General features: G+C 33.2%; 1 protein-coding gene across 1 annotated transcript in view; it reads left to right on the forward strand.

Moving 5' to 3' along the window:
* Window positions 1–313: 313 nt before the first annotated feature.
* RFTN2 (raftlin family member 2) overlaps window positions 314–26,986 on the forward strand; it is a 73,409-nt gene continuing 46,736 nt past the window's right edge. Inside the window, exons 1-4 of the mRNA XM_051985930.1 lie at window positions 314–458; window positions 10,590–10,773; window positions 13,729–13,840; window positions 23,380–23,680. Coding sequence (XP_051841890.1) covers window positions 320–458; window positions 10,590–10,773; window positions 13,729–13,840; window positions 23,380–23,680 — 736 coding nt within the window. The 5' untranslated portion in view covers window positions 314–319. The remainder of the gene's footprint in view (window positions 459–10,589; window positions 10,774–13,728; window positions 13,841–23,379; window positions 23,681–26,986) is intronic.

Below are 26,986 nucleotides of genomic sequence, written 5' to 3' on the forward strand. Positions count from 1 at the left end.
TGTTTGGGGGCTGGCTATAAATTGACGTGGCATGGAAAATCTCAGCTAAGTTGTTGCAGCTTGTGTGTTTCTCCAAGAATAAGCCCACTCTCCTGAAGCTGTCGCTTGATCATGGGTTCGATGCTTCTGCGTAAAAATGGCTAGAAAATGCCTTCAGCTTTTTACCGGGGACCCAAAACTTTTCTCCTTGGGAGTTTATGGCTTAGTTGTAAGCAAAATCCAGGCAGTTAAGTTGGTGGCTTTCTTTTCGCAGCTTGAACAACAGAATTTGCAGCGCTTCCCCCCCTTTCCTGCAATTTAATTCTTTGCAGATCTTGCCATGGGGTGCGGACTTAGAAAATTAGAAGACCCTGATGATAGCAGCCCGGGAAAAATATTTTCGACACTGAAGAGACCACAAGTGGAAACAAAGACAGACTTTGCTTATGAATATGTATTGCTGGATTTTACTTTAGAAGGTATTTTTATCTTCTTTTTGTCTCCTAAATTCAGGGTTTCAAAGAGAAGCCGCTACTGATTTTTAGCTGTTGATTTATGCATTTCTTAAAAGAGATGGTCATATTCAGATTGATCATTCAAACCTTATGATTTAAATTGAAATCGTATTTAAATTGAATGTTGTAAGTAAACATGTTCAATGTTTAGTTATCTTCTAATAGTCTTCTTAAACCTAGCTTATTTGTACTTTCTGGAAGTTGAGGAAAAGTGCTTGGAAAATGTTCTTTGCCGACTGAATCAAGTAACTGTTTCCGAAGGATCCATGATATATGTTCAGTTTTCAGGGGAATTAGCCATAACCATAGTGACAGTATAAGAAAGAAAGAAAAGCCTGGGGACAAATACAAGATGTAGTGGGGTCCTGTAGGCTTGCTAAGAACAGTTATTCAGGTTTTAAAACTTATTTCTTTTTCAAAGTGTATTATTATTATAAATGATCATTTCATATTTTGAGTAAGGTAAACTTGAAGTAAACTGGCTTAGCGGTGGCCAGCTCAGTGCAGGATACTTCCTTTTGCTGGATGTCCTGTCTAACAGAGAAACTCCCTGTTCTAGAAAGTTGAAAACACAAATAAACAACCCCAGATGGCAGCCCTCTGGGAACAGAGGCTGCTGTACTCCATAGATACTTTGGCCTCACATTTTACAATTAACTATTTCTCTAGTGGCTTTATAATAGTGGGTACCATGCATTGATAAAATTGACCATTGAGGGATGAACAGAAACACCCCTTTAATCTAAAATTTTTTAAAAAGATAAACAGAAATCATTTGTTGTTAGGATTTTCAAATAATAGCAATTGTAAAACTTTTACACCAGAAGTTTCTATTGTTGAATTTTAATCAGCTGCATAATTATTGATGCATGAAGCTTAATACTAAGCTAAATTATCACAACGGACAGAAAATTATATTTATTTTTCCCAATATAAAAGCACATTATTAATTTGCTTGATTTGCTCAGTAAACATTCCTTTGTGCAAAAATAGCTACAACTAATAATGATGATGATGATGATGATGATGATGATGATGGAGTATCTTAGGTTTCTTTTTCAAAATTTGCTAACATATAAATTCCATTGTGGTGTTTTGCCATAAATAATGGTTTTATATATATATATATATGTATATATATATATATTAGCTATATGTACATAGGGTTTTCAAAAAAGTCTTACTACATTTTGAAAACAGCACCAAAATGTTTGAAACACTGTATTTTTTAAGGTCTATTTAAAAGTGCCTGTTTTTCTTAAGCTACCTATATTCTATTAAATTACCATGTTTTTAATTTTATTTTAATCGTAAAAGTAAATCAGTTGTGATGTCAACTGTAAATGAAGACTTTAAGTACTAAAATCAAGTTTTTCTAAAACTATACATATTTTTTCTTAATACTTTTTTTCAGAAATGTCACATAAGAAAAAAAAAATCTTGTTTATATTCCAAATAGCTGTTCTCTTTGAGATTTAAGACTAGTTTTCCTAAATTCATTGTACACATGTTCACATTCAGTACCCCTTGAGACTTTTAGCTTTTTAGAAAAAATGGAGACTAGAACCATCTTGAAATGGCATTTAAGACTTGTTTTTTGCTCTTTTCTTTATGAAATCTACCATATAACTCAAAATGTCCTGGGAAGGTCACACACTTTTCCTTCCCAGATACAGCATAACAATCTTAAATAAGTTTGTTTTAATGAGAGAATTTAGTTTGGTTCCATTAATCTAAATCATTCTCTGTAAAAATTGTCACTCCTACTTATTGCTTGAATTACTTTTAGAGATTGATAGAGTGTTCAAATGAAAATAATGCTCTTAGGAGTACAACTACATACATGTACATTAACATACACACTTTAATGTATGCACTCATATCCACACCAGGTTCCTATTTGGTGTAGTGCCTCTCTCGTCATGCTGCATTCCTCATGCTACCTCTACCAAACTTGATTTTTTTTTCCATTTGGCCCAAGCCTGTGAATTAGAAAGCATATTCATATTCCCACAACTTTCCCACTCCATACTTTTTCTGAACCTTTGCTGCACTGTACTATTTCCATCTGTCCAATCTCACCTCCATGGACAAAAGGGAAATGGAGAGATGTGTTCAAAACTCTCTGCCTCCTATTTATTTCTGAGCAGAGAGGACCATGTGGTGCAATTGATTCTTTGATATGTCCTGATTATACAGAAGAGATTGTAATGACTTCTGCTGTCTGATAGAGAGTACTTTTAAAGCAACCTTTTGGTTGAGAATTTGAAATGTCAGGGGCACGGATTCTATTGTGGTAGCTAGTGAAACATTATACAGCTAACCATAGGATCAAAGTTGAATCTGAAATCAAGGAAAGCCAGAGCAGAACAATGGTCCAAGAGAATATTAAGAATATTAAGGGGGAAAAAAAGAATATTAAGGGACTGAGTGCAGATACAATAACACAGAATAGATGTAGTAGGAAAGAAACTGTGCCATGAGTGGAAGGATACAACGTTGTGGTAGAGTTTAATGAAGATGACAGTACACATCAAAGTCCATCAAAATGTTCACTTCTTTATAAGAGGCAGCTTGTTTCTATCTTATACAACTTCATTATCCTTATCAGTCTGGCCCATATTTTTCCTTCTCTACTCTTTATCCCACAAGGTGAGATTGGGACTGGGCTTCCAGAGAAGGCAATATGCGTTGAGAATCTCCTATTGTGACCTGTTTTTTTGATTATAATTTTACTGAATTGTTGATTTTCTAATCTGTTCTATGGCCTTTGGGGAATCAACTATGTTATAGGTTAAATTGCAGTTAAGGTTACATGAAATTTCCACTTTGCTATTTTAACTAAAATGAATGAAATGTTTCATCATTTTTATCATATTACTTCCTTTAGGCTTTAAAGTCTAGGGAGGCCCACAATTGCCTTAAAAAAAAAAGTCAAACTTAAACTCCCTAAGTATCTATTTTTGGATATACATACACACAAACAGAGCACTTGTTACTCAAGCTACTCCCCTTTCCAATCCTTCCCATTCTGGAAATTCCCCTTAATTCCCAGTATATGTCTGTTTACATTCTGCTGCAATGTAAGAGACTTAAACTGCAGACTACAGGTTCTTTCTGCCTTTAAGCTATTCCATATAGTATTCTTCCTTTTGGTAAATTCTTCTGACTTCATCTCCTTCAAAACTCAGGTTTTTCCTGAGATTATTTCTAAATTCAAATTACTATTGTTTTTATTCTCTGTTCAGCTATAATTCTTTATTTATATGCCTATTTAAAGTGGACCTTTTGGTGAAGACACTATCTTTCCCTCAATCAACATTCACTTACCAAACATTTGTCAAGTTCTTCCTGAAGGGACAGTTGTTCTGGATGCTGGTGGACTTATACAGAAGTTGAGAAAATTGTATCCATGCTTTCAAGGACCTTAGAATAGGATCATTATAGATCTGCTTTGTCTTAAGCTATATGCCAAGTGATACCATAGTCAATTTGCCCATTTGATGACTGGAATATATTGGTTTTCAAAATGCAGATTCCTGATTCTTTACTTATTAATGCCTTTTCTAAAGGTAGCAGAATGCATAGAATCATACCTTTTAAATTCCCATTTATTAAAGAAGATTGTAAGTTATCTGTTTTCCAAATGTAGGGATATGATCTTGGAATATCATTCAGTAAAATTGCAAAATAGCCCTTATATGTACATATGTTCTTTTTCTTTTTCAAATTGGACTTTCAGTATGCAGTCAGTCATAGAAAAATTAGGTATGTGTATGAATTTCTTTAGAATTCTGTGAACATTCATTGACTGCTGAGGCAGATGAATTTGTCATAGAATATAATAAAAGATCAAATTAGGTTCTTTTGTCTTCTAGAAAACATAAAATCTACTAAATAAAATGTTATTAATCCTCTAACTTCCATTGGAAATAAAACAAGGGATTCTCATCATCATCAAGAACAATAAAAAATATAGAAAAGTCAGTTACAGACAAGGCATTGTGCTAAGTACAGGAAAATACAAAATGGCAAAAACATATGCTTTCAAGAACCTTAGGAGAAGAGGCAGAACTTACAGGTGAAAAAAATAAATTATAATACAAGGTAACATCTAAATGCTAAATGAATATACATAAAATGCTCCAGAAATTCAGAGAACAAAGATATCACTGAGAACTCAAGTAATTAAGGAAGATTTCATAAAGGAACTGGGACTTGAACTGGCTTTTATAAGAAGAGTAGAACATAGACAAGAGGAGAAAGCAATCCTCATATATGAAATGTCATGAACCAAGGTATAGAAAGACAGGAACATGCAGTGGCAATTTCATGAACAAATAAGTAAAATTGTTTAACAAGACTAGAGTTGTATAAGGGAGTAGTAAGAAATAAATTTAGCTAAATAGGTTGAATCAAATATTAAAGACCTTGAATGATAGGCTTACAAAGTATTTGGACTTTCCTCATTAAGCAATGGGAAATCACTGAAAGTTTTAAACAATGTTTCTAGAATTTATAGTTATAGTTATATAGTTATAAAATTATTTTATTTGTCGATCTTTTTAAAGAATTGTGAAAAGGAGGTGGCCACTGTTGAATTAACAAGGGCAAAGGGACTCAGATATGATCCTCACATTCCAATACTCCTTAGTTTGAAAGAAGAACCATTCACTGATGTTATTGGCACAGAATTAAAATTATCAAAAAAAAAAAAAAAAACCTCAGAGGTAAATGTAAATCCTTTTATAAAGAAGTGATCATTTTGATGGACTTTGGTGTGTACTTGTCTCCTTCATCAAACTTTACTACTACCTTTTATCCTTCTATTCCTGCTGGAAGGATATCCTTCATTCCCACTAAATCTATTTTTTGTTCTTATTGTAACTGCACTCAGTCCCTTAATATTCTTAATATTCTCTCATCCCATTTGTCCCACTTTGACTTTCCTTGGGTTCAGACTCAGCCCTGATCTCATGGTTAGCCATGATAATATTTCACTAGCTACCATGATAGAATCTCTGCCCCTGACATTCCAAATTCTCATCCATGGGTAATGCTTGTTATCTTATTTCTTTGTTCCTACTAAAAAAACAAAAAAACAAAAACAAAAACCTGCTGATGGGTACTGCTGTAGAAAATTAGGAAATGCATCTGACCCACTACAAGTTTATGACATATATGAAGTCTGGCCTTTCAATTAGGAAGATCTAGATACAAGTATTGCTTGTAACATACTAGCTGTGTGACTCTCATGGATATGAAAGGATTATCATTAACTTCCATCTCATTCCCTTGGAAATCATTCCAAACTTTGCTTCTTTTCTTAACAATACCTTGAATCCAAACACTAAGAGTACATGACCTAGGCCCCTATTTCACTGAAAAGATTAGGGGTATCTAAAGTGAACATCTTCATTTGCCTTCCTTTATTCCTCAAAACTTTTGAGTATCAACATATTGACATATCTTTTGTTCTTCTTACTTCTAGATAGAATCCTTTTCTTCACTGCACTGAAGCTAATCACTCTACCCGTAACCTCAATTCCATTCCTTGCTATCTTTATACAAGTCTTAGGTTCTAGATGCAGCAGTTATTTTTTTCTGTGTTTCTTTCTCTGTCTCTCCCTCCCTTATTCTTTCCCCCTTTTTCTTTATTTCTCTTTCATATCTTCAATCTCCACTAATTATCACTTCAATTTATTTTATTTTATTTTTGTTTTGCTAAACCATTTTTATTAAATAGTTTTTATTTTCAAAATATATACAAAAATAGTTTTCAACATTCACCCTTGCAAAACCTTATATTCCAAATTTTTTCCCTTTCTTCTCATTTCCTCCCCTAGATAGCAAGCAATTCAATATATATAAAACATATACAATTCTTCCATACATATTAAAACAATTATCATGCTGCATAAGAAAAATCAGATCAAAAAAAGGAAAAAATGAGAAAGAAAACAAAGAGCAAGCAAACAACAAAAAAAGGTGAAAATACTATCTTGTGTTCCACATTCACTCCCCACAGTCTTCTCTCTGGATGCAGTTGGTTCTCTCCATCACAAGTCTATTGGAATTGTCCTGAATCATCTCATTGTTGAAAAGAGCCACAAGCATCAGAATTGATCATCATATAATCTTGTTGCCTTGTACCTGGTTCTACTCACTTCACTTATCATCAGTTCCTGTAACTTTCCAGGCCTCTCAGAAATCATCCTGCTGATAGTTTCAAAATTATAGAACAATAATATTTCATGGCATTCATATATCATAACTTATTCAGCCATTCTTCAATTGATAGGTATTCACTCAGTTTACAATTCCTTGCCACTACAATAGGGCCATTACAAACAATTTTGCAAAATTTTCCTCTTTTTATGATCTCTTTGGGATACAGGCCTAGTAGAGACACTGCTGGATCAAAGGGTATGCACAGTTTGATAGCCCTTTGGGTATAGTTCCAAATTGCTCTCCAGAATGGTTGGAAAATTTCATAATTCCACCAACAATGTATTAATGTCCCAGTTTTCCCACATCTCCTCCAACATATGTCATTATCTTTTCCTGTCATCTTAGCCAATCTGAAAGGTATGTAATGGTAGGTACCTCAGAGTCATCTTAATTTGCATTTCTCTGATCAATGATGATTTAAAATGTTTTTTCATATGTCTAAAAATGACTTTAATTTCTTTGAAAATTGTCTGTTCATATCCTTTGACCATTTATCAATTGGAGAATGCTTTGTATTCTTATAAATTGAGTCAATTCTCTATATATTTTAGAAATGAGACCTTTAATCAGAACCCTTGGATATAAAAATATTTTCCCAGTTTTCTGCCTCCTTTCTAATCTTGTTTGCATTGGGTTTGTACAAAAACTTTTTAGTTAATGTAATCAATATTATCCATTTTGCATTTTATAATGTACTCTGGTTTTTCTTTGATCATAAATTCTTTTCTTTTCCATGGATATAAGAGGCAGTCTATCCTTTGTTTTCCTAATTTCCTTATAGTATCACTCTTTATGTACAAGTCATGAACCTATTTCAATATTATCTTGGTATAGGGTATTGGGTATTGGTCAGTGCCTAGTTTCTGTCATACTATTTTCCAATTTTCCCAGAAATTTTTGTCAAATAGTGAGTTTTTAATCCCAGAAACTGGAGTCTTTGGGTTTATCAAACACTAGACTACTATAATCAATGACGATTGAGTCTTGTGAACCTAACCTATTCTATTGATCAGCTACACTATTTCTTAGTACCAAATGGTTTTGATGATCACTGTTTTATAATATAATTTTAGATCTAGTGTAATATAATTTTAGATCTCTTAAAAGAAATCATTCTTTCATTTTTTTAATATCTTAAGCTATTCTGCTTGATTTTTCCCTATGAATTTAAATATTTACTAACTTTTATCAGTTAATTGTATTTATGCATCATTTCCTTTCCCAATTCCCACTAGATTATACCCCATAAGGCCATAAACAGTGTCATATTCTAGCTTAATTGTTTTCATCTTGAGAATCCAAGCATTTGATAAGAATAAGATTTTTCAATTGCATTTGTTTTCCCACTTTATATGAAGCATATTGTTGTACTCCCAGTTAAGATATATGCCAAGGGTTATATTAGATGCTTCAAAGCCCTAAGAGATCAAAATACAGAAAAGAAGCAAAATAACTAGGCTAACTTCCAAGAGAGATTAGGAGCCCAGACTAATGAACAATTATAGTAAAGCACACCCACTTATAAATATATATACTTAGTACAAATGGCCAGTAGATAGTAATTCTGAGGGCCATAAGACATACAGTAATTGAAAGCAGTTTTTTAAAAAGTAAATAACTAGATTAAAAAAAAGAAGAAGACTTATATTTCTTAAAGATTTTTTTTTGTTTTGTTTTGTTTTTAGAGCAGGTAGCATGTAGTATGTATTTTTTTTTAAAAATTAATTTGGCTATTTCTACATTTCAAAGATCCATGATTTAATCAACATAGGTCTTTCCTCTACCAAAACAGCTCATAACTCCTAAGCATTAGCTGAGAGTCTTTGTGAGTTGCTGTGGCCAAAAGGAATTATCACCCTGTGGCCATTTGGGTAATGAGAATCTCCCAGTTTAGACTAATTCTCACTCATCAGACATACAACCCATTCCAGGCTCACAGTTGAAATCTTTCCAGCATTCCAGGCTCACAATTGAAATATTTCCAGCTTGGTAGAGATTACCAGGCTTGTGTTTTGCTGATATAGTCTTTAAAAATCCAAGGTATGGGTTTCCATGCCATGAGGAGTAACTGAAATATGACTTTAGGTGCCATTGTATATTTAAAAATGTATCTATTGTTTAATAGCTTTGAATCACAAAAGTTATATGATAGATACATAGTAATTGAACTATAATTCTAACTGCTGGCGCAAATGATAAAAATTCATCATACTTGAAAACATTTTAAAATAGACTATTTTTGCTAAAAAATCCAATAGGGCTTTCTTTGGATAGCATATGTTCTTAAAATCAGTTGTTGTTTTAAATCAGCTTATTTAATTTTCTCCCTTAATCAACCACAACTATGATTTAGTCTTTTTTTTTCTTTTTCTTTTTTTTTTTTTTTTTAAGTTTTAAATGGTTTTATTTATAAATCAGGGCTAGTACTCAAAACACTACCCAAAGTAAAAACAAATGGGATATTTTAAAGGATGTAACTATAACCAAACAGGGCTGCATTATTTAAAATGAAACCCAGCTGTTTCTTAAAAGCTCAACATTATTCTCTTTGTTTTCATTCCTGCTGTTAATGATGAAGAGGAAATACTTAAATAGACGATTATTTTAAAGCAAAAAGAGGGATGAAAAGTTGTGGGAAATGAAGTGGCCTGGATTGATACAGCTTTCTGTTTTGAATGTTTGTAAAGGTTTGGAAGAAGTTTGTATATCCTCCAATTGGTGGTATAGTTCTATTTCAATTCCATGGGTCAATTCGTGGGTGTTGAATGGCTGGTAGTAGGGGGTGGAGTATTTCCTCTGATCTTTTTTCCTCATCTGTTTCTTAACCTCCTTCCTGTGCAAATGCATTCAACAGCATTTCTTTTTTATAAAGGCACTGGCAGTGCTTCATGAGGCCAATGTCTTAAATGACTGTACCTGGAAATTATTTCATGTTTTATTATTCAAGGAGATCATTAAATTACAAGTCTGTTTCTAGACATTGGTTCTTGATTGTTTTCCAGGAAAATGAAAAAATCTGTTAGAGGATTTTTTTAAAGTTGTTTTTGTAGTTGTATTGCTGGCACAACATTCAGAACATTTTCTCTAATTTTATATCCCTTCTGTTTTGTATTTTACAGACAGTGTTAACTATAGCCTATTTTAGGTGTTAGTAAAATTGTACATTTTATTCATTTAAGTTCCTTTATATTTTGAGTTATGACTTATTGAAAAGTAATTAATGTGATTTTTTAACTGAAAAATAGGCAATTTTTAGATTTTTCTATAACAAATTACCATGTAGAATATATGATTTTTAGAAAATTATTATTATAACCTAATTTGAAAATAAATTGCATCTGTGGTAGTTATATGCCACAGATTTGCCAGCACTATCTACATTTATGGGGGGGGGGGGGAGAAGTATACATTTAAGAAGAAAATATGTGTCAGATTATTAATGTTCTGACTTTTTTTGTTAAAAAAAAATATATGATCAGGGATAACTAGGTTGTTCAGTAAACAGAGTACCAGGCCTGAAGTCAGGAGAACCTGAGTTCAAATATAATCACAGATACAACACTACTAGCTGTGTGATCCTCAGCAAATCACTTAACCCAGATTGCCTCACCAAGATATGTGTGCATATGTGTACATATGTGTGTGTGATCACCACAGTCATGTTGATATTTGATATTTCTTTTTTGTTGTTATAGACATAGGCAATACCATGTGAGCGAAACCTAGTACAAAATTCCTAGAAAGTGAAAATTGTGTTCTGTACATCAGAGATTAGTATGATACTTGACACTTATAGGTTGTTCAATCAACATTTGTTGAATTAAATTTAACTATGATGATTTCCTTTTTCCTTGAACATTTCAGCTTCCTCAAATCCAGAAGTTATCAAGATCAACTCAATTCTGGATATAGTACCAAAAGTTGAAGAATATTACATTAAAGGCTATATTGTAGGAGCTGTTCACCCTATTATATTATCTTTTGGACGAAGAAGACACTTGCCAGCAAGCCATCTGTATAGAGTTGTACTGTCTCGCTTAAAATTAAGGTACGTTATACCAGAAAGAAGGATTATTCCAGAATTCCCTTACTTATTTCAGTTGGGGGAAAAAAATAAATGTTTACAAATTCATTTCATAATGCAAAGATTTTCTTATAGATCCTGTCTTCTCTTGACACTAGCTTGATAAGCTATTTCAGTGATGCTCAGTATTTTACAACTAAACAGCATTTATCTACCTAAACCTTGATTATCTGTTCAGACAAACACATCTTTCATCTCCACTCCTACTCTAGATTAGTCAAATGCTTCTAGAAGGAATTAAGAAACTGTGAATAAATCTTCTGCAAATCTATCCTATTTGACTTCAACAGAATCTTCATTATTTTATGAAGATTTTTGTATTCACTTTTGTATTTTTGTATTCACATATACTCCATAGAAACTATCCCTCTTTCCTCAAATCCACACCTAGGTTCTCTTTGTCCATCTTTTTAGTAAATGAACTCTCCTGCTTCTCTAAGATCAAGGCTGTCTGAAATGAATTTCCTCAAATCTGGCTTTCTGTGTTTGGAGGAAGAGTGTTGGAATACATGGGAGCCACCTGACAGTGGCTGCTGGAGTTCCAACCCAGAATGGATCTCCTTTTGTGAGAGGATGATACAAGGAGACTGAGAAGCAGTTGCTGTTGTCTGATCTCTCTCCTCTTCCCTCTGCCTCCAATTTATCTCATTCCCAGTCCGCAACACCTGTGTCAGCAAAGGCTGCCCTGCAACCCCTTCAGATGCTATGATCCATAGCTGTGGAGGCTCTCCAAGAATTGACCTGTCTCTTAATAGAAGAGGAATGACTGTTCCCACCACTAGTCAATAAAAGCAATTAAACTGTCATGAATATGCTTTAGTAATAAGACATTTGGCTGAGAAATCAAATCTTTAGGACATGTTATCATCAACTTTTGATTCCCTTCTTATATATCCTGACCCTCTTCCTAGTTTTTATTTTTTTAATGACACTATTCTTCTCTCAAAAACGTCAAAATGAGACCTCAAAGTTTTATTTGACTCTTCCCTTTATTTCATTCCCCTCTTACATCCAACTAATTATCATGTAATATTGTACTTCCACAATATCTTTTATCTGTACTGTTACATAGCCTAAATTCTTGTCTTTATTACCTCTTACCTAGATAATAGCTAACTAGTCTCTTGATCACCTTATCTCTAACCCTGTTGACACTGTTACTCAAATAATTTTCCAAATATTCAGCTTTGATCACTTCCCTTATTAAAATAACCATCAGTGACTCTTAATTGTCTACATAATAAATTACAAACTCCTTAACCATTATCCAACACCTCCTTCTACTTTAACCCATTTTTTGAGCTTTAGTTAATAATGTTCTACCTCACCCACATTGCATTACAACCAAAGTAGATTATTCCCTATTCTCTTTTCTCATTATGCTCTTTCATTTCCAAACCTTTATTATCATTCCTGAAGCCTTCAGTGGGTTCCCCTGACATTCCCATCTGTCAGAATCCCTCTTTTCCTTCAAAGGAGAAAATAAGGAAATCACAGGTGCCAAATTCTCCAAGAACCTTTCCTGATCTTACCCCAACTCCTCCTGAGTCTTCCTTTGTCAAATTCCTCACATAACTTTGCTTAGTAATTATCAAATTCTAACTGATATATAGTTATTTAGGTATATGTCTTACCTTCCCTGCTAAAGGTTTTCCTTTGAAAACTAGGAATGTGGCTTATGTTTATTTGTGTAACTCCAATATCCATCATAATGCCTTACTCTTTGTAAGAACCTAATAAAGGTATTTAATTAATTTGAATTACATGGTAGCAACTGAAACTAGCATTAAGTTATAAAATGTGTTTATTGATCTAATTAGAAATTTCAAACCTTTCCAAGACTAGATTAATTCCTGAAATTGCTTGACTTGTTTCCCTTCCCCCATTCCTACCCAAATGTAGATTCAAAAAAATAAAATTAGTCATGTTTTTTAAATGATTTCTTTTCAAAATAATAGCTTTTTATGTTTAATACACAAATTTAATAGTCTCAATTAAAGTCTCCAATAAATAATTAAGTATTTCATTTCCGTCATAATAATAAACCCCAAACCTAAGTAAATATCTGAATTTAACAATTTTTAAACACAATTTTCCAGATTTCATCTAAAAATCTAGGGCAAATCCTTCAGATTTTATTTAGAGCAAGTATCAGCAGCCTCTTTAGCCTAGAATGGCCCTACAGACCCTGAGCAACATGATTATGCAGCCAAGAAATAGAAGGAAAAAAGAGGAACGAAGAGAGAAGGAAAAGGAGGAAGGAAAGAAAACAGAAAAAAAAAGAAAATCTAGCAATATTATTGATAAAAAAACAATTATGAATTAACCTGGTGTGTCCTTTCAAGAAGGACTGCCTTACAGTAAATAATTTCCTACTTAACTATATTACATTTTAGCTTCCAAGAGAATACTGGTCCTAGCATATATATAATAACTCAAGCATTACTAAACAAACATGACATAGCAACAATATTTGTGTCCTAATTAAAATCTGATCAGCCATGTATAAATAATTTTTCCATTCTGATATCAAATTATTTCCACATAAAATCTTCACTATGTAGCATTTTATTTACGCTCTTGATTCATTTTGTTATACAAAGATTATACATCAGTGTCAGAAAGTATCTGATTTTCTTTATAATATTTCTTTAGACATGAAATCAGCTTGTGTTCAAAATTAGAAAGGTTTAAGCATTATTATAATGTGTTTTCAAGATGTCTACAATAAAAATGCAAAACCATCAAGCCTTATATAAAGTTGTGGAAAAACTATTGCCAGGGTTTTATCTATAGATTGGCCTACACATAAAACCTAGCGATGTAAGCATTCATCTACAAACATAGGTATTTTGATGGGCAAATGTTAGGTGAAAGTCAGCAATAGATTTCTGACCCAAGATCTTTTCTCTGTCACAGCCAGACCCAGACAACACCCAAAGGACAAAGTCGACCCAGGCTCGTAATTGAAGAATGTCCCTTGACGAATGAAATTCTAACAAATGAAGGAGCTAAAGGATTGGTAGAAAAGGTACTGCGTTTGTCTTGGCCATTTCTATTCTATTAACTTGTTCTTTTAAAACCTTTTTCAAAACTTGAACTGTTCTTAGAATTTAATACAATGATATTTGGCCTGTTAGGAACATCTGTATTGTACATCAAATCCTGTTCCATTGCCTCATCATTCCTTACAGTGTCCTCAGACCTAGAATACCATCCTTTCCAAGCTTGGAAATTCTACCAAGCATGGTCCTAACCACAGACTCTATGACTATTTTCTGAGGACTGACCTTACTTAATACAGAGACTCATTAGCAATGGGGTAATCCCAGGGTCTTTGGCCATAGCAAACTGTGGAGCAAATAAAAATATAAAATAACCTTCAATTTTATGTGGCATTTTTTTTTCACTTTTGCATTTGTAACGTGTCCTCTAACTCACTCTCCCAATTCACTAGCAGAATAGGTCCCCAAATGGTAGCTAACTCCTCCTACCCTAATTCTAAGCACAAGTTCCCATCCAGAATAGTCCTACCCATCCCAAGATATAGTAAGGACAAAAGTTATAAAACTATCCCCCAGATTGGAGGTGCACTCTACTTTTTTCCTACCTTCAAGCTCAGGGAAGTAAGAGCAGGCTCAAGCTAAAAAGTACAGAGAGAGGTAATCAGACACACATCTAAGAGAATCAGACTATTTCGTGATTCTTGGCCCTGAGAGTCCTTTTTTTCCCATTTGTGGGGCCTCTATCAAATTTCCTTTTTTTTTTTTCATCATTGGCAAAGGAATAGCTTCTTCGTCAGCTGACTAGCTCCTTACTAGATTCCATGGTTTGGCTAACAGCACGGTTCATTACTAGACTGGTCAATCAGATCATTCTTTAGGACAGGGTTCTTACCAAACTAAGCTATGCTGCTGCCAGCCTCAGTGATCTTTGCTACCAAGTCAGGAACCTTTTGATGGTTCTTCTAAGATGTCAATGCTCACAAGGTTATAACCTGGTCATTTCTATCTCTGGGTTTCATTCACCCATGGTTAAGAAAGCACAAAAAAGATAAAAGAAATATAGGCTTATTGGGTGGCAGGTGTCAGGATGGGGGAAACCAGGACCATACTCAAAAGCCATCAAGGAAGAAAATGAGAGATCTACTTGAACCTTTTGTATGTACTTTTAGTCAATTAAAAGACTCTTCATCACCAAAGTTGCCCTATCACTCATGATTAGGAATAAGTTCATTTTGTCTCTGCATGTTGAATGGAAACAAGCCAGGGAATATGGCATATTTTTTGCCTAATAGTTAGACTCTAACTCATCAGGAAGAGCAAATACTTTCATGGACTAAATACTTTTCAAGACTAATCTTTCATTATCTATCTCCTCATTAAATGGCAATATAAGCAAAATAGCCAGAAAGGAGACAGAAGTTACTAAGAATCATCTTTTTTTTTCAGATTATCTACAAACAATTTAACTGATGGCACTCTAAATGTAAGATTCTTGCTCAGTGTACAGTGAGTAAACATACCGTTTAAGAACTAACTGAAAGTTTTACATTCTCAGTATAACAAAAATCAGAATAAAATGAAAATTGTGACTAAATGGAAGGTAAACTCACAAGTTCTTTTTAAGAAAGCAAGTAAAACTGTAAGCAAAATTGGTTTTTTCATGCATCCAAATATAGCAAGAAACATTATTTCATAATTTATTTGTTCATCTCACATATCAATGGTCCTAATAAGAATTTACAAAAAGGCCATGTCAAGATAATTACAGATTATGTTCCATAAATCTGTTGTACAGGAGGTAGAGAAATTCTATAAAGAGAGAACAGAAGATCTTAGAAATCCCTTCATTTAACAAATATTTCATCTTTTTGCCAATCACACAGCTATGGCAGAAAAGGGGAACTTCAAATTATTTTAGGACATAAAATAATTTGTAAAATTAGTGGAGAAAATAAAAGACAATGATAAGTAATACTTCATAAAACTATGAAAAACAATGAAGGAAGAAATTAATTTACAGAAAATTTGGTGAGATCCACATGTGGGTCATACCAAGGTCATTTAAGATGAAAAAGGAAGGAGAAAATAAGGAACAAAGGAGAAAGGAGAGGAGAAACAGAAAAAAGTAGTGAAGAATTGTAAAGATTTCTGTAACAAACTTTTCTCATCAGTAACAGTGAAGCTACCTCATTTACATTCTAATATCACAATCCCAAATATGCTGAATCAAGAAGAAGGAACAGTAAATAGAATGAAGATGGGAAGAACAGCTAAACCAAAGCAAAGTATACAAAAAGGACATTTTGCTAAAGATGAAACAACATTAAAGGTTTTAAGTAATAAATCCAAATGATTGTGGGGGGAAAATCACAGATTTTATTGTTGCCCCAAAAATGGCAATCAAAAAACTGTAAAAACTACTGACCTACTTTACCATTGTTACAAAATATTTACAGGAGATATCTGCATACTTGCAGGAGCATTCTTGATAAAAATACAATCACTTCTGCAAGCAATATTTTATATCAGTCTACATCTTTATAATCCTATAATTGGCTGAAAAGTATTAAAATTATAAGACTCTATTGCATTTATTGTTGACTTAAAAAAAGCAGTTGATTTGATGGAGCAAAATGTCATCTTAAACAACAAATGCCCCCATGTATATGTCAAAATCATACAATGTTTTTTAAATAGCATAACAGAATTTTTCAACAACTCTATGATATGTGTATGTTGGACAGACATTGGGGATAGATAATGACTTGGATCTAGAGAGATCTGGATTGCCTTTGGAAAAAAAATGTGCATTTTTTTTAATGACACTTCCTTCCCCCCACCCAGGGCTTCTCCCTGAAACAAAGTCTCCAACTTTGTAACATTAATATTATTCTGATGATGCCTTATGCCTGTGGATCATGGAATACCACAAACTTCAAAGAACTAAGGTTTTATCTTACCCAAAGAGCAACGAAAAATGACATGGTGAATATGAATAGGGTACACTATCAGTGTCTTCACTGCACTTCAAAGCCCAGGAGTGACAGCGTAAAGGGTGCCATCAGGAAGTTTTATAACTGGAAAAAGAGGTGATTCCATCATGAAGTTGGAGCAGAGGATAACTGATGAACAGACTAAGAGCTCCACTGGTATCCCAATCATCTCAAGAGATCTAGAGGAATGTCCCTGTGACAGAATAGAACATAAATAAGAATCACACAGAATGAGAAGGAACTAAGAGGTTGCAATCTGTCATTGAAAACAATACCTATGTTGATAAAATCCCAAGTCCATCAAAGTACTCTTTGTTCACTATCCATAAGTTTTTTTATGTCACAAACTGCTAGATTTCATGGACAGTGTCTAACATATTCAAGTTGCACCTGTATGTCTAATTAATGCTTTTGATCATGATTTTATAATGTGATTTAGCTTTTGATGGATATCAAAAACTCCTTTGGTTTTTGTTTTCTAGGTGAGAAAGATATGTGACATTTTCCTGCAACTTTGTCAGTGTTCTATTGTTCTCTTGATTTAGATGAGGATAAGTAAAGGATATATAGGTATACACATATATACAGTGGAACATACAAACCAGTAACTACTTATGAATAAAGATGTAATAGCATATACATCATGTTTCTACTAAGGAAATGGATTATGTTTACAAATATTTGAGAAACATGTTAGATTAATACATGAAACTCATAAAATTAACCATAAGGATTATAAATATATTTATATGTAATAACTATAAATACCATAAATAAAATTAACTCATGAAGAGTCATTCATTTCAGATTTTCAAGTGTTTAAAGATATTTGGAAAAAATTTCCACTTAAACAAAAATTTATTTGAATTTTAAAAGTTGAACTCTTAATATATATTCCTAGTGGAATAAATGCAGAGATCTTACTTTGTCTCTAACTTCCTGAATGTGATAGAAGACATATTGAAGCAGAAAATTATTGTTATTTCAGCATTTAAAATAATGGAGTTATCTCAGAAAGAAAGACATTTCAGGAAATGAAGCACATAAAGTATTTGAAAATCTCTGTGTAAATGACCAGTAGTAATGGATAAGAGCCATTTAACATCTTAGGAAAACTATATTGTATAAGGACTTCAAGACAACTAGTTGCTAAGATAGAACATAACTTGATACTTATACCAATTTTAGTTTGAAAGTGAGTATAAAATAATTATTCAGAATTCTTAAATGAAAGTAAAATTATAAGATAATATCAAGGCCCCATATTTTATTTATTTATTTATTTATTTTTGCTTTTTATGTACAAGATATATGCATGGGTAATTTTTCAGCATTGGCAATTGCAAAACCTTTTGTTCCAGTTTTTCCCCTCTTTCCCCTCACACTCTCCCCCAGATGGCAGGTTGACTAATACCTGTTAAATATGTTAAAGTATAAGTTAAGTACAGTATATGTATACATGTCCATACAGTTATTTTGCTGTACAAAAAGAATTGGACTTTAAGATTAGTATACAATTAACCTGTGAAGGAAATCAAAAATTCAGGTGGACAAAAATAGAGGGATTGGGAATTCTATGTAGTGATTCACACTCATTTCCCAGCTGAGTGTAGCTGGTTCTATTCATTATTGAACAAGTGGAACTGATTTGGTTCATCTCATTGTTGAAGAGGACCACGTCTATCAGAATTGATCATCATATAGTATTTTTGTTGAAGTATATAATGATCTCCTGGTCCTGCTCATTTCACTCAGCATCAGTTCATGTAAGTCTCTCCAGGCCTTTCTGAAATCATCCCGCTGGTCATTTCTTACACAACAATAATATTCCATAATATTCATATGCCACAATTTATTCAGCCATTCTCAAATTGTTGGGCATCCACTCTGTTTCCAGTTTATAGGCCCCATATTTTAAAACAAAAAAAAAAGAATCAGCACTGTTTATTAATACCCAAAGCAAAGGTTAACCCTTTTGTATTTTGTCACAGAAAGCTGTGACCTAAACATATAGAAAATAAACACAAATTGTAATCTTGTAATTAAAGCATTAATAGCAAACCATTTTTCTACTTCATTCCTCATTTTCTATTGTTCCCAATCATCAACTATTTTAGATATATTTCTATCATTGAGAAGAAAAATTTTCATGAATTGTCCTATTATCAATTTTTTTCATTTGCTATAAGAAAATGATGTTGCATTAACCATAATTCTTTGTCTATCTCATTTTCTCCAATTTCTCCTCTCTTTCCTAGTCCTCCCCAAATTTGCCTTTATTCTCCCCCTACCAATTTCATCCTACCCTCCCTTTTCCACTTCTTCATTTCTAAAAGTGTTATAGACCCACTATACTCTGTCCTATGCAGGCCATATCTAGAGAATTGTGTTCAGGTCTAATCACCCCATTTTGCAAAGAACACTGATAATCTGGAAATTGTACATAGGACAACTAGGGTGGTGAAGAGCCTTGAGATTATATCATATGAGAATCAATTAAAGGAACTAGGGATCTTTTAAGCTGGAAAAGAGAAGCTACTGTTAGGAGACAGCTTGGGAATGCAGAAAGATCAAGAAGAGCTCAACTTAAATCCAGCCTTGGATACTTATTAAATTAAAGATAAATCATTTTAAACTAGCAAAAAGTAGGTAGAGAAAACTTGAAATTTTTTTCATTGTAGGGAAGATTTCGAAGAAGGAAGAGACTTTTAACAAATCTTGGTGGTAGTGAGAAGGAAGTCCTTTTTAAGGATGGGAAACAGTATGAAGAAAAGCATGGAGACAAGAGTAGACAATACAAGAAGAAAGAGTAAAAGTAATTTCATAATGGAAATATACTCCTAATACATGGAAAAGAAATAGTATGAAATAAGACTGGAAAAATAAATTGGAGCCAGATTGTGCCAATGCTTAAGTGCCAAGATAAGAAAGTTATACTTCATCCAATAGTTATTGGAGAACCATTAAAGGATTTTAAGTAGAGACATGACAAGATATGCTACTTGCTATTTTTACGATTAATCACTAAATCACTTCAATTTCCTGATTCTATACTCCCTCTCAGCAAATGTTAGCACCCTCTTTTATAATTCTACCTTATATTTATTTTTTTTATCTATTGTCTGCTTCTATTTCCTCAACTATAAAATGAGGATATTAATATCATCCACAGAGAAGTTGTGAGGATCAAATGATATATTGTAAAATATTTAGCACAGTGCCTAGTATATTGTAAGCACTATAAATATTTTATCTTCTTCCTCTTCATCATTATTACTACTAATATTATCATTATCATTATCTATACCTTTTACATATATGTTTACTCCCCTATACAACATAAACTCTTAGAGACAGTGTAGTTTTTCTTTGTAAGTGCTTAATAAATGATGTTGATTTTTTGATTCAAAATAAGAACTATGCATGAGCATATTTGTAGCATAGAGACAGGAACTCATAAAATGGGAGGTGTTGAGGATACATGGGAGAGAAAGAGAAAGTTTGACAAATCCAAGTAATCATTTTTAGAGGATTTGAAAGAGAAGAGTTGAGGAAATTCAAATCAGATGACTTTAATCTCTTTATTAAAATAGGGATGAAATCATCTGCTGAAAATGAAAAGGGAGTGGGTAAATCACGTTGAAGTCATGAGGAAAGAAGAGAAGGTTTAGAACACCTGTTGTGAGGAATATGTGATAAATAATGAATACAAAGATTGTTATGTTAGCTATGAAGGTCTAGTCTAATAAAATAGCTTGGTAGTGGACATGATCTTGTGATTTTTCTCCAGCAGCATTTTTGCTACTTTAGAATGGAAGCAATTGAAATTCCACACACATAAAACACCTACTATATGTCAGGCATTGAGGATACAAAGGTAGTAACAAAAGTCCTTGGCCCCAAGGAATTTATATTCTAATGGGAATACAAAAAATATATAAGTAAGTAAACATAATTTTAAAAAAGAAAGAACACTAACATTTATCAAAGGATGTCTCTAGTAGGAGATGCATCTGGTCTAGACCTTGAAGGAAAATAATGGGTTATTAAAAAAAAAAATTGCAATAAGATGGTGTAGCTAGATGAAGCAGTGGATAGAGCACCGGCCCTGAAGTCAGGGGGAGTTCAAATCCAGACTCAGATAATTAACATTTCCTAGCTATGTGATCTTAGGTAAGTCACTTAACCCCTCCCTTTCCCCCAAAAAAGAAATGGAGGTGAGAAGGAAATATATCTGAGGTATGAGTGAGGGAAAGTAATTTGTAAAAGGGCATTGAGATAGAGGATACAATACCTAGACGGAAAAGCAACAAATTGGCCAATTTGACTGGAACATAAAGTATATAAGTAAAGTAGGAAGTACTAAAATGAAATCAGTCTGACACTGTATTATGAGGACTTTAAATACTAAATCAAGAATTTTTATACTTTACTCTGGAGATGATAAGGAACCACTGAAAATTCTTAAGTGATACTGTCAAATCTATGTTTTAGGATGATTATTTTTAGCAACTCTGTGGAACATGGATTGGAGAAGGGAGACTCTGGAATTAGGGAAAACATTTAAGAGGCTATTGTAATAATTCAAGTGAGAAAGTTATTGAAGTAGGGTGGTATCCATATTAGCAGAAGGAAGTAGAGCTAGAAATAGCAAGAATTGGCATCCTATACTAATCTATATCAAATTGCTTACCTTTTCAATGGCAGGAATGGGGAGAGAAGGAGAGAATTTTGAACTCAAAATTTTGCAAACTGTTTTTATATGTAATTGGGGAGAAATAAAATAATAAGTATTTTTAGAAACTACATATGTAATGTGATGAGGGATAATAAAGAATTAAGAATGACTCTAAAGTTATAGAGCTAGAGGTTAGCAAGATAGGAAAAGATGGGAAGAAGGGGAGCGGGATCAAATATTTTAAGTGTGAAGGAAGGAACATAATAAAAGAGCTAACCTGGATAAGTAAAATAAGAGCAGAAAAAGGTTTAGAGTTATTCATTATTTGTAGAGAGCTGAAACTCTAAAAAAGAAAAAAAAAGGTGTACACTTGAATCAGACAAGAGAGCACTTAAGGCTAATTACCTGTTTGATGTAAGATAATGGCTCTATTAGCATATATTTAGATGATAACTTTCCTCATGATTGGAGCCTGCTGGGTGATAGGGTGGTAGGGAGGTAATCCTAGGAAGGATTGGAGGCCTGGGGGAGAAAAGTCAGAGGCACTTGGTGGCAGGATGAGGAGGAGAGAGGCTAGATACTCTGGACTCCAGAATGCAGGATACATCTTTGGCAAGTCTCTTGGCGACTTGCCTGCCTCCTTCACTTCTCTCCCTAAAGACCAAGGACTTTGATATATCCTGACTCTGGCTGATCCTGAGGCCCTCTGGGAAGCTAGTCCAGATATTATAATTATTAGATGCTTAATTCTTCTGACTTCAAGAATGATTTCATTAATATAAATCACACAACCTTTATATCCTTGTAGACAGTTTTCCTAAGTTGTTCTGGCCTAAAATTCATCATTTAGTAACCAACTTTCTAGTAATGAAGAATATTTTTAAGGATTTAGCTAGGCTATTTCACAGAAAATAGATATATTAAAGATTTAGCTAGGCTGTCCTACAGGTAATGTATATGTAGGTCATTTTCAGACTCACACTTGAAGTCTTTTCAACGTTTTGTAAGACCTTTTGAACATTCCATTGGTCTAGGCATCAAAACCCCACAATCCCCTTCATGCTTCAGTAAATTCCCCTGAGTATGTGGGAGTGAGTAGCTTTCTGTTGAGCTCTGAGAGAGTTTGGTATTCTGGAGCTGCAGTTCTCTCCGCCTCACTGAAATCATGCTCAGTGAAGCTGTCTTTCCTCACTTTGTCTGGTTTGTCCTCTCTCAGTGCCCAGCTAAATGCATTTTTACTGATCCAGTTTCTGAGATGACATGAATAACTGAAAAGATAGGAGGGAAGAGAAAAGGAAATGTGGCTTTTCTAATGAACTATCTCTCCAACTCCTTTCACTGACCTCTCTGGTTATAGACACAAGGATCTGGCTACTCAAAGCATTTCCAAAACTTAGCTCTTTAAGGGATTGCTGGAATTATATTCTCTGATATCCGTTAGATGTGTTTAATTCTTTCAACTAGTACCAATACAGCTTTTTCTAAAAATTTGATTTTACTCAGTGGTTATTTTTTTTTATTCCCTCTCACCTTAATTACATTTTTTTCCACACCTAGTTTATGCTTTTGATTTTATTGCTCAAAGAGGAAATTTCACTTGATGAATATATCAAGGCATAGTACATCTCATGAGTTATATTAATTGGGATATAAGATTAATATAACATATCCCCTTGCAAAAGGATTATAAAATACTTTAAAATACTTTGGTCAAGAGATTTAATAACTAAGAAAGCTATTGGTAGAGATACTCAGTAACTAATAAAGATCAATGGAGTCTGATCTATTCCATGAAAATTTCTTATTTTATTATTATTAATATGTTCATAAAATGAAAAATTTTAGGTTTGCTTGCATACTCATCCTTTATTATTCATCTCATTTAAAACTGCAGATAAATGAAGGTGCTAAAAGAGGAATGAAATTTGTTGGATTTGTAACACAACATTGTACTCAGTCTAAAGTTTGCAATGGCACCAGCCCTGATGGAGATGTAGAACCAGAGTCAATCCTGTACAAAACTCAAGAACATCAGAGACACAATTCAGATGAAAATTGTAAAACTTGGAATGAAGGAACTTTGAGTGGGCAATCTTCTGAAAGTGGAATTGAAGAAGAAATTCATCATGAAAGTGGACCATGGCAAATGGGAAGAGAAGGAAGTCCTATTCCCACTAAATCAAGAAAGGGAGAAGGTAAAAGAAAATATAATGAGAAAAGGAGAGTTAGAATACATTTATTAAGTTAAATTTAGAAAAATATGACTTTTGAAAGAGGGAAGAGGCAAATGGGTAAAAATAAGTTCTGGAAATTTTTTTTAATTTTTTTATTTATTTAATATTTTTTCCAGTTATATTCAAAGCAAATTTTTTTTACATTTATTTTTAAAATTTTTGAGTTCTAGGTTCTCTGCCTTATCTCTACCCACAATTAACAATATGTGAAGTTAGGCGAAACATTTTCATAAAAATCAAGTTGTGGGAAAAATATATAGATCTCCCTAATGAAAATAAAAGCCCTCAATATTAATATATTATATGTCACATATATAATTTTATTTGGTCCTCACCCCATTTCTGAGAGATAAGTACCACTAAAATGATAATCTCCATTTTATAGATTAAAAAAATAGAGACTGAATGATTAAATGATTCATCTGTGGTGACCCAGCTAGTAAATGTATTGTCTCTAGCATTGCCCTTCCAAAAGCAGTAAGCAGTTTTAAAATATTCTAAACTGAAAGAAATCTTTAAAATCACATTGTCCTACCTTCTTGTTTTATATACAATTTGAGAAAATTAAAGCTTGAGAAATGCTTTGCCCCAGATTCGAGGGAAAGGGCCCATCTCCCTTCCACCAGACCACAATATAAACTTCTGAGGTTTTTTATAACATCATTACAATCAAAACTAAACCTCCTTATCATGCTACTTTCAAATTAGCACTATTTATAAATACTTGTAATGGTGAGTTGTGATCCATGTGAAAAAACTGTTCTTCAAAATTTCATCAACTAACTAAACTGTAGCTCATATATCATGTACTAAAAGCCTCTAATGAAATTACACCGTTTTAAAGGAACTTGAGGTTTTTCACTACTGTTCTATCTTGTGAAGTCAATTTTTTTTAAAATGGGTGTAATTTCACAAAGATCCTTTTAACACTAAAAAATCCAAAATTTAAGAATAACTCAAAGCATCAAACAATTATCAGTTGGGACAATGTCTTTTTTTTTTATCCAAAAGGCAAGGAAAATAGAAATAATAGGATAAAAATTATTATTTTAAAGCAAAATTATAATAATTTCTTTTAATTATTTGCATATAAAGTACATTTGTAAAAATAGATTTCAGAGTAAAAACATAAAAACTATGAAATAATTGTTTTAAAAATTCATGCATCAATAAACAGTTGATACACCTAGTCTTTTTAACTATTCTTGCAATAAGAGGAAGAATAATTGTTAAGTAGGCAGAAATTTGACCTTCCCTTTCCAGGAAAGATTTGCCTCCCATATGCACTTGTCTTGTATATGGATGCCAAATGAAGATGATTAAGAAAGTGCTTTGGAGCAATGGGAAAAAGGAAGAAGGGAAATCAAGAAGACAAAAGTCCAAAGAAGTAACAAATCAGAAAAATTACCATCCAAAGGTGGAATCTTCCTGAGATCATTTGTAGGAAGATTTGAATTATATAAAATTTACCATTTTTTTCCTTGCTGTAACTAAAGCAATTTCAGCACAGCAGTAAAATTTAAAAATACCCATAACTGTATATTTCAGCCATTGATTACTTAATAGTTCTTTGGTAACAATATAATAGGAATCCATACATGGTGGAAAGATGAGGGATAAAGGGAATGGGGCAAGTATAACCAACATTTATTAAGACCTACTAAGTGTTGCATATTATGCTAAACATTTCACAAATAGAAGAGAATAGAGCCCCCTCACCAAGGCCTTAAAATCATTTTGAGTGTGACCTTTCTCTACCATTCTACAAGTATAAAAGATTTTAACACGCTTATGACCTCCTGGTTGTAGATGGTTACCTCTCACAGTGTGGCTCATGACTGATCCACATCCTGTGCATCTTGTAAATCCTCCACATGTTGGGATCCACTCAATATGCTGGGAGCCTTCCCCTAGAAGGCATTCTTGGATTTAATTTTTTGAGATCCTAAGCTTGCTACAGTCGGCACAGTGCCATCCACAAACAAAATTATTTAAAGGATATCACTATTTATAGACATTTACCATAGTTAAAAATTGATAAAGAAAAGATAGAATTAAATATAAGATTCAGAAAATTCCTATTTTGTGCACACTTGATTTAGAAAATAATCCATGTGTATTCACTACTGCTTCTACCACCCCTCTCTGACATTATGGATTTCTACCTGATCCATCATCTACTATAAGTATTCCCTTTGCTTTGAAGTTCTTTATCCAACACTTCTGTGAAAGTCAGAAGAGCAACTGCATAATCCCACTCCCCATTTATTTCCAGCTGGAAATCTTTTCCCTCCAATTCCATTGATAGTGTCCAGTTACCAGAACCTCCACTTTTTCTTTCTTTCTTTTCTTTTCTTTTTTTTTTTTTTTTAAACCACACTTCTGCTTCTCTTGGGCATAGGGAGACTCAGGATTTAGGAATTTAGGCTACTGATCAAATCCTAACTTAGTTATTTATAATACAATAGGATCTGAGATAAATCTCTCTGCGCCTCAATTTGTTAATTTATAAAATGAGGGTCTACACCAGATGACTTGTAAGAACCCTTCTCACCCTAAATTCATGGTCCTATAATTATGGAATTAAGCTCTTAATACTCATTTGGTTATATTATAATCTCAGTACTATAATCTTTTGAACTAGCCTAGAAACCTAACCTTTATAGCATAATTTGGAGGCTGTCTTTGGAGGCTGTCTATGATAGTAATGGACAACAAGCATCATATATACCTTTGCACACAGATTTCAAGGGTAGTGTAAAGCCAACTTGTTTTGCCTTTCCGAGAGTAGAATAAGTGGTTAAAGTGAAACTATTTTTCAGAGAATCTGCTACAATATGACTTTATTCCAACAAGGCACTCAGTTAAAGAGAATTGTTAGCATTTAGTCATTTCTTCTTTGGCCACCATTTACCAACTTCTAAGACGCAGCCTGTAAATGTGCATCAAAAAGATTATGAAAAAGCTGTTTCTGGTTTTAAGATTTTACTTACAAACAGGATATGAAAATTTTAGACAAAAACTCTCCCACTTGATAGATAATTTTCACCTCTCTGAGATTTACTGGCCTATGTGATCATTAACTAAAACATGACTATGGCTCTAGATACTATATGAACAAACAGATAGTGTAAAAATCAAGACTTCAGAGGCATATAAAAGGATTTAAATCTATTAGGTGTGCTTGGGACTCTTCCCCTTCTGAGCCAGGTTGCTACATCAGGATTCAAGTGTACCCTAAGGGTGTGAGGAGCAATTTTCTTTCAA

Source organism: Antechinus flavipes, chromosome 3, assembly GCF_016432865.1.
Source record: "Antechinus flavipes isolate AdamAnt ecotype Samford, QLD, Australia chromosome 3, AdamAnt_v2, whole genome shotgun sequence".
Classification (NCBI taxonomy): domain Eukaryota; kingdom Metazoa; phylum Chordata; class Mammalia; order Dasyuromorphia; family Dasyuridae; genus Antechinus; species Antechinus flavipes.